The sequence below is a fragment of the Triticum aestivum genome, chromosome 2A, assembly GCF_018294505.1.
Source record: "Triticum aestivum cultivar Chinese Spring chromosome 2A, IWGSC CS RefSeq v2.1, whole genome shotgun sequence".
Classification (NCBI taxonomy): domain Eukaryota; kingdom Viridiplantae; phylum Streptophyta; class Magnoliopsida; order Poales; family Poaceae; genus Triticum; species Triticum aestivum.
The window spans coordinates 573345429-573354196 of record NC_057797.1 but is presented as its reverse complement, the minus strand read 5'-3'; the positions used below and the strand labels follow the sequence as shown (position 1 = coordinate 573354196).

The 8768-nt window shown below is 51.9% G+C and overlaps 3 protein-coding genes across 4 annotated transcripts in view; 1 reads left to right on the top strand and 2 right to left on the bottom strand.

Moving 5' to 3' along the window:
* Window positions 1-386: 386 nt before the first annotated feature.
* Window positions 387-2323, top strand: LOC123189505 (uncharacterized). The gene has a single exon (XM_044601933.1). The coding sequence runs from the start codon at window positions 390-392 to the stop codon at window positions 1959-1961; it is 1572 nt and encodes a 523-aa protein (XP_044457868.1). The 5' UTR covers window positions 387-389; the 3' UTR covers window positions 1962-2323.
* Window positions 2324-2456: 133 nt separating this feature from the next.
* Window positions 2457-5661, bottom strand: LOC123189504 (probably inactive leucine-rich repeat receptor-like protein kinase At5g06940). Its single transcript, XM_044601932.1, has 2 exons — window positions 3226-5661; window positions 2457-2964 (listed from the first exon to the last, which is right to left on the bottom strand). The coding sequence occupies exons 1-2, from the start codon at window positions 5459-5461 to the stop codon at window positions 2657-2659; spliced, it is 2544 nt and encodes an 847-aa protein (XP_044457867.1). The 5' UTR covers window positions 5462-5661; the 3' UTR covers window positions 2457-2656.
* Window positions 5662-6574: 913 nt separating this feature from the next.
* Window positions 6575-8768, bottom strand: part of LOC123189503 (protein gar2) — a 14426-nt gene continuing 12232 nt past the window's right edge. For both annotated transcript variants that reach the window (XM_044601931.1, XM_044601930.1), the window contains exons 6-9: window positions 7938-7999; window positions 7740-7846; window positions 7561-7648; window positions 6575-7212 (exon numbers count right to left, since the gene is read on the bottom strand). In XM_044601931.1, coding sequence (XP_044457866.1) covers window positions 6889-7212; window positions 7561-7648; window positions 7740-7846; window positions 7938-7999 — 581 coding nt within the window. In that variant the 3' untranslated portion in view covers window positions 6575-6888. The remainder of the gene's footprint in view (window positions 7213-7560; window positions 7649-7739; window positions 7847-7937; window positions 8000-8768) is intronic.

Below are 8768 nucleotides of genomic sequence, written 5' to 3'. Positions count from 1 at the left end.
ATGAGAATCAAGAAATTATCAGTAATGCATAGATTGTTTTTCTATCTTTTTTTTTTCTTTTCTTGAGCGAATGCACACTCTCTCATTGTGTTTTTTTTTTCAAAAAAAAGGCAATCCCTCTCATTGTGGTGACAACAACTTGGATCGCAACATATTGAGGCTCGGAAGCCGGAACAGAAATAAGGCCGAGCAAGCCCACCATATGGCGAGCTGGGCTGTATCGAGAGTGAGTGGCCCGGTCGCCGCCTTGACCCGAACAACGGCGTCGAGCTGTGAGATCCGGCAGGTGTGGGAAACCCGTTAGGACGGGCAGGGAGACACGCGGCCCTCATTCGCGGCGCCCGGACCAGCTCGCCAATCTGGAAGAACCCCAGGGGCTTGTCCGAAAGATGCCCACCCGACAATGGAGCATAAAATTCCCCAACCTCGCAATCGCCTCCATTCCGGCAGATGAAACCCTAGGACCCGATGGCCTAGCCACCATTCCCACACACAGCCCGCCCGCCGCCGCCGCCATGCCGCCGTTCCGGCGCTGGGCGGATCTGCCGGCGGACCTCCTCTGCCGCATCGGCGACAGCCTCGACCTCAAGTGCTACGCCAGCGCGCGGGGCGCCTGCACGGCCTGGCGATGCGCGCTCTCGCCGCCCTCCCCGTCGCTCCTCGTCGTCCTCGACGACGCCAGGTGCTGCCCCTCCGCCGCGTCGCTCCCCACCCACCGCTCCTTCGAGCTCAAGAACATCCTCTCGGGGGGCCGATGCGTCGGCTCCAGCAACGGCTGGCTCGCCCTCTCCGTCTGCCTCTACGGCGGCCAGAGCATGTTCAGCCTCTTCAACCCCATCACCGCCACGGAGATCCTTCTGCCGCCGCTGATCTACGAGAGCCGCTGGGTCTCCAAGCTTGTCTTCGCGCCCAACCCCGCCAGGGACGACTTCGCCGCCGCCGCCATCTGCGACATCGACAGGCTCGCCTACGTCACCGCGGGGGCCAGGAGGTGGGCCATCCTCGATCCCGTCCGCCTCTCCAGCGGAGATCAGCTCGCCGACGTCGTCTACCATGAAAAAGGTAGGGTCTACTGCCTCACCCGCTATGGCGATGTCCACGTGCTCCGCCTGCCGGAGCGCCGCCGCAGGAAGCCTATCGTCGTCGAGGATCCGGCTGGCCCATCAGAGCCAGAGATGCCTTTAGGACGTCCCGCACTCAGTCTTCAGGGAAGAAGACAGCGCAACTTGCGTATGCTCTGCTATGAACATCGTAGATGGAGAGAGCAGCAGCTCCCAATTGCCACAATGAAGGCTACCTTCTGCCAAGATGTGTTTATGCCTCTTAGGAGAGTTCCTCCTGGATCTGTCGGACCGGACCTAAATGCACCGGCCACAGTCGAGCCCATGTTGTCTGAGTGCAACCTACCGTTCGATCCTGCTACCTGTTTTGCCGCGCCATACAACACGGTGTCCATTTTTACTAGTGCCAAGAACCTGGTGTTCTGTGACGGTAACCTGTACCAGATCTGGAGAAATGCAAGCTGCACGGTCACTTTGCAGCTGCCAGGAGGCGGTCACTGCCGTGTAGCCGAGAATGAAATAGTTGTTCTGAGGTATTATCCCCGGCGCCAACCATGCTGGGATGCCGTGACAGACTTGGGAGGCTACTCGGTGTTTGTTGGGAGGAACAATGCCGTGTCGATGTATGCTGAAGATGTTCCAGGACTGAAGGGTAATTGTGTGTACTGGATCGGCGGGAGGGGCAGGGATCAGGGCATGGTCTTTGACATGGGGATTGGGAGGTCTACACTTTGCCTTCCCGTTGCTGGTGCTGGTGTCGTTCCGGGGCCTCCACAAAGCACAATCTGTTGGTACTTTCTCAGCGACATAGTGAATAACTGCAACATAAGTGCAGGAAGAAAAGTTTATCAGACCCGGGCAAGGGTCCGGGCTGAACGCGAGCAAGATTTGGAGGATTGATGCGTCGCCAAGCAGATTGGGGACATAGTGAGCACCACCGGCCACATCTGTGGAAGTTATGTTTATCATGCCTGAGCAAGAGCCTCTCATATGGAGAGGCACTGAAGAGTTTATCATGCCTGAGCAAAGAGCCCCTCATATGGAGAGGCACTGAAGAACTGGCAGAGGGTAATTGCCTATTGTAGCCAATAGTTTGTTTTAATTCATCTGTTTCCTAAAATAATTTGCTTCAGTACTGTTGTTGGTTTGTACTCTAGTCCCTATCATCCTTGTGTGTTTATGTCCTGTAATGGAATAATCGATGTTTGTAAAACTTATGTTCATCATATTATGATGGAATAAGAGAAGAGGATTTTCAGATATTTGCAAGTTGGAATTGTTGTTTAATCGCTGTATGCATGACTTGTTCTTCTGAAGCTCGTTTTGTATACTTCAAAACTGCTCACTGACTTGTTCTACTGAAGCTCTTTTTGTGCTTGAAAGCTGCTGGCTGAATGAACAAGCGAATCACACAGGCGTCTTATTTCTATTTATTCTGTCAATGTCATGACAATCACACAAATATACACAACAGGCACGAAATACATAGTAACAGATGGTCTGAACTCAGAACATCACAAACTGAAGTGCTTCTCCAGCCAAAGATCACATAGCAACTTCAGAGTATGGTGGTGTCCGTGGATGAATGGTACAAACTACAGCGCCTGCAGCGACCTCACAACTGCATACATGTCCGGCCTCTGGTCAGGCTTCACCGACGTGCAGCGCACCGCGAGCTCCAGGGCAGCCTTCATGCCCTGTTGCTCCGTGCGGGGGATGCTGGGGTCGAGTATCTGCGATGCGCCGTCGATCAGGTTGATCCGCCTCCGCACCCAGCTAACAATGTCTGAGCAGTCCTTGGACGCCGGCTGCTCTGCTGGCCTTCCGGTGACCAGCTCCAGGAGGATGACCCCAAAGCTGTAGACGTCCATGAGGTTCGTTGGGCTCTTTGTGAAGTTTTGCTCTGGTTTCAGGAAAACAGAAGAGAACTTCAGTACAATTTTATGCAGCTATAAATCTACTCAATGGTAATAGTACCAACTCTACCTTCTTGATATGTATAATAAGGTTCATTTTTTACGAGAAGTATAAGGTGCAATTATCCAGTGAGGTTACTACTAAAACAAATTGGTAACAAGATGAACACATTGCAAATGCATAGGATAGGATAGGGTAACAGGCTCTTCAAAACCTGGTGTACTGATTCAACTACAGAAATGCATACCTGGCGCGATGTAGCACTTGTCATTGAAATCCGAATCCAAGGAAGATCGATACGCCTTCTCCCCCACGACACGATGAATTCCAAACCCGGCGACCCTGGGCTCAAATTCATCGGCAAGTAGCACATTGCTCGACTTCAGATCGCGATGCAGCAAGCGAGGAGTATAATCATGGTGAAGATATGCCAATCCTTGAGCCACTCCCAGTGCAACCTTCAGCCTGTCGTTCCATCCCACAGCGAACTTCGGCGCACAGATCATATCTTGTAAGCTTCCTTTCTGAAAGTATTCATATATGACGCTGACCTCTCCTTCCGCGTAACAGAAACCTGCAATCTTGGCAACATTCTTGTGCCTGATTTTCGCCAGCGCTTTCATCTCATTCTTCACTTCTCTGAATGTCAGCTTGCCCGAGCTGAACAGCCGCTTCACCGCGACTTTTTGCCCGTCTTGTAACACGATCAGATAGACCTTTCCAAATGCTCCTCTTCCGATCACATTCTTGTCGTGGAACGCGGCGAACAAGTCCTCTCCGGTGATCTTGATTGGGTGGAACAGCACCAGCTTCCATGGGGAGGAGGGCCTGTTGCCATGTATCCTCCTACAAGCTGCAAACACCCCTACGGCCAACAGCGCCAATCCTGTAACGAAGGAGGCCACCGTCGCAGCCAGTGCTAGTCCCTGATGCTTCCTCAATGGCGCATCGCAATCGCTCGGCAACCCGGGACCGCACAGGCCTGGGTTCCCTTCAAGAAACACGGCGGGAAGGCCGGAGAGCAGCTCCGGAGGCACGCGGCCGGAGAGCCGGTTGTACGAGACGTTTAGCAACGCAAGCTTCAGGTTCTCGAGCTCCGCCGGAATGGCGCCGGTGAGGCCATTGCTGGACAGGTCGATGTAGGTCAGCACCGGCAAGTCCCCGAGAGAGGCTGGTATCGTCCCGGTGAGGCCGTTGCTGGACAGGGACAGCGATACCAGCCTCTTGCAGTTGTTGAAGTCAGGGATCGAGCCGGAGATGGCGTTGTTGGAGATGTTGATGATGCTCATCGCCGGGGAGTCGCACAGGTTGTCCGGCAGGCTGCCGTTGAGCTCGTTCAGTGAGGCGGAGAAGCGGTACATGGTGCGGATCAGGCCGATGCTCTGGGGTATCGCACCGGAGAAGCTGTTGTTGTCGACCTGAACCTGCTCCAGCCGAGACACGCCGCCGGGGAACTCGGGCAGCCGGCCGGAGAAGCGGTTGTTCTCAGCGCGGATGACCTGCAAGTCCGGCAGCGACCAGAGGCCGGCGGGCAGCTCCCCGGTGAAGGCGTTGCCCTGCACCTCGAACCTCTGCAGCATGAGGCACTTGTCGACGCCGTTGGGGAACGGCCCAGAGAAGCCATTGCGCGACAAATCCAGAGACAGCAGCTTCTGAAACTTGAGGCCGAACCCCGGAGGAACGGCTCCGGTCAAGCTATTCATGGAGAGATCAAGAGCCTCCAGCTGCTCCAGCCCAAGGAAGGTCTCGGGTATCTCGCCGCTGAACCCTGACCCCTGCAGGAAGAGCCACCTGAGGCTGGCCATCCCGCCGAGCTCCGGCGGCAGCTGGGACTCCAAGAACTGGTTGCCGGACAGGTCGAGGTAGTGGAGGCTGGTGAGGTTGCGGAAGAGCGCCGGGTGGAGCACGCCGGAGAGGCGGTTGCCGCGCAGGTCGAGCACCTGGAGCGCCCGCAGCGCGGCGAGGCCCGGCGGCACGGTCCCCTCGATGTCGTTGCCGCTGAGGTCGAGCGACGTGAGCGAGGCGAGCGCGGCGAGCTGCTCCGGTAGCGGGCCCCAGAAGGCGCCGGAGCTGAGGTTGAGGGAGGCGAGCGAGGCGCAGCGCGAGAGCTGCAGCGGGACGGTCTGGTTGAAGGCGTTGGACGCGAGGCTGAGGCCGGCGAGGCCCGGGACGCGGCAGAGCGCGGTGGCGTCGATGTCGCCGGAGAGGCCGAGGCCCTGGAGCTGGAGCGAGACGGCGACGGAGGCGGAGGCGGACGAGGAGGAGGGGTCCGTGCAGGTGACGTGGGACCAGTTGCAGTAGGGCGTGGAGCGGGACCAGGTGGCGAGGGCGCCGGCGGGGTCGTGCAGGGAGGCCTTGAAGCTGAGCAGGAGGTCGTGTACCGGCTGCTCTGCTTCCGCCGCTGCCGCCGAATACGAGGAGATGGTCAGCGGCGACAGGAGGAGCAGGAGGAGAGGCAGGCAGGCGCCGCTGGCGGCTGCCATGGACGTGGAGGGAGCCGGGCGGCCGGCCGGCGAGGTGCGGTGCGGTGCAGGAATGAGTGAGTGAGTGTGCGACTGAGCGAGCTATAGTGCGTGCTGCTGCTGGTCAATGGCCGGCTGTTTTGTGGGGCAGAGCTGTTTTCACTGCGGTTGGACGGACTAGAGGAGCAGCACGTAGGCGCGGGATTGACATGTGCTTTCCACTAGGCTACTAGCATGTCAGCTGCGGGCTGTGCAGGGATTTGTTTCTTGGTAGGCTGAGTCAGGTTGGACGGGGCAACTTTTTCGCGTTATTCGGCGTGGAACTTTTGGACGGGGCACGGGCGCTTTTGGACTTTGGAGTGGCGCCCTTGTCCTTCCTGTTGGACGCGACGCGATGTGACGAGCGAGTTATCACGGGACGAGAGGAGCAGCGCAGGCACAGCACTGGTAGTTGCCGTCTAGGCAGGCAACCCACTCGAGTGATGCGGATAGATAGAAATGGACCCTGGAGTCTGATCTCACTCCTTCCCGGGATATTATTTGCCTAGGGCGAAAGTCAGGATTCGACTGGAGCATCACTCCGACCTGTGTAACTAACCACTCTAAGAATCATCTGCCTCCGTCATAGGCCAGGCAGATAGTGCGCGAGTGGTTACACCATTGTCAAACAAAGTTAACTTCAATCATGGCCCAAACGAAAGCTAACTTCAATTATTGGGCAGAAACAAGCAGGTAAAGGCAGTAAAAAATGTCTTGGTAATATAATCCTTAATGGTCAGCATCATGGAAATCCTACCAGCATAAGCCACAAGTCTAGCCCAAACAAAGGAGAGAATAATACTCAGCTGAAAGACAGTATGACAGCAGATATGTTTGTTGCCTTTCAGTAATACAACAGAAATGCTTGGACTCATGCTACCCGTGTGCTTTCCCTGGTTCCAAGATGAGAATGTACTACTCTTTGGATAAAATATGTACACTGCCACACCTACTACTACATAACATCCCGGATCAATGGACAGGTGTTACATGCAAGATCACTACATACAGAAGTGGAAAATCATACAAGAATGGCGTATTAAAACTCCTGGAGAAGAAAGAATACACAATCACACAGTTTTAACAGGAACTCCATGGAAGCTGGCATAATCTATCAATAATAAATAATGTTCATATGTGCCTAACATTCTACAGCCTCATTTTTGACATTTCTCCACTCTCAAAAACTCAACATAACCAGCACAGCATGAATGCCTCTCCGATGGGGGAGCACACAAAATCACTCACAGAATATGGCTCAAATATTCAGTTCCATAAAACCAGCCACTCACTAAGCTCTGCAACTAAATAGTATTTACCAAAGGAGGCTAAACTATGAAATGGCCAGGAATTTTGAGCTATCTCTGTGAGTTTCATCAGAACCAACAGGCATGCTGTGGCTGAGCTAATCAGACGTTTGCAGTCGCACCAACATCCTGTTTTGGCTCGGTGCGTGTGTAGGTGAAGCTTCGTGTTACCGGAGTTACCATCTGACTCCCAGGTGTTACAGGTGTAGCTTGACTTGGTTTTCCGGCATCTACGGAATCAGCAGCGCCACGCTTCCATTGAAAACTCCGAGCATTACCTCTGATAGCTAACCGTCCACGCATAGCCCCAGGGAATGTCGGCCTTGGGTATGCAGTTCTAATGAGCCTGGAAGCAAATGGTGATGCACGAACACCACGTGACCAGCCAGGCTGCTGAGGCACTTCAACAGAGCTTTTTCGAACAACCTGTAGCACACCATTATATATAGTTAACAGATATGCATGAGAAGTCATGAAAAGTACTCCATGTGAACACTCAAAAGTGCAAAATCTTCTTAATTGCTCGAATATACTTTCTACATCCATATTTATTGATAGGCTATGATCGCACGCATGCAAGACAGAGAACACTAATGAGCATACTGATGAAATAATGGCCCAACTAAAGGAGCTTCCAGTAAAGAGACAAAGGTATATTATCATTTTGATGTTCAATACCAAATCTTACACTAGAGCAACTCAATCATGAATGTCAACCAAAAAAGTTTCAACAAAACCTATCCAAAAATAGAAGTTAGGTCAAGGAAGTTTTACCTTCAAAATGCGTGACATAAAAGATGTTCCATTCAGCGTTAACGCCTTCTCTGCTGATTCTTTTTCCAAGAATTCGATGTACGCTGAGCTGATAAGACAAAAAGAAATAAATAACTTAGGATATTACCTAAATAAATGATGATATTTTGGACTGTTCAGAGGGGAGTCAGAATTCACACCCTGTTGGCTGACCAGTGGCACCATCAGATACAATAAGAGTTTTTAGCACAGCCCCAAACTTGTTGAAATGACAAGAAAGACCATCTTTTGTTGCGCCAAAATGTACCTAAAAAGGCCAATAAAACAATCACTGGTGATACAGAAACTCTTCTCTTCATAACCGGAAGGGTAAAAGAAAAAGAAATTAAAATACTTACATTGCTAACAAAGACAGTTCTAGAATCAGGGGCACTTTCAGGTTGGCCTGTAGATCCACCAGCTGAAAATAATAACAAAAAAAGAATCTGCTTAACAAATGAGTGGGTAGAAAACCTACAGAGCTAACATGTTAACTTAACAGGGTAAAAACAAATGATAAGTACCACACATGTGGCATGAAGCACTCCGGCCCTGACAGTTTTAACAACTAAAGTTGTCATCCAGAAAGAAAAAAGAACGAATCTGAAAAATAAAGTTTCCATCCTTTGAAGTACAAAAGTTTTTTTTAGGGATTTGAAGTACAGAAGTTGCCATGCTTTGACAAGTAAAGTTGCCATCCTCGCGTCACTAAACTTGCCATAACAAACGTTCGGAGTTGCCATGCGTTCGTGCCACGTGTGGCACTTATCAGGGTCCTAAAAAAATCATTCCACAATAAAGACATCTAAAAGAAAAATTGGTGCAGAAACTTTCCATGAAATAAAGGATGTGTTGCATGATCAACTAGGGTTATTAGTTCGTAGTAATAAAGGCAATGGTTGGTTCTAATAAGCTACAAGAGCCCGTTTGGAGAACTATTTTTTTGCAGGAATTTTAGAGGTTATGAATTTCATATGAAAGTTTACCCTTGGGGCCTTTGGAACACAGGAACATGAAATAAGATTCCACAGGATTGGGTTTCTACCCTTCACGCTTCACAGGAAAATAAACATCCAGTCATATCTAATGGAAAATTTCCTGGCGTGAAAACAGAGCTTGAAGGCGCTTCCACCGCTGCCTTTTCGCTTGCACCAAAAGCCACAAGGAAGAGGCGGCGGCAGGGGAGGGGG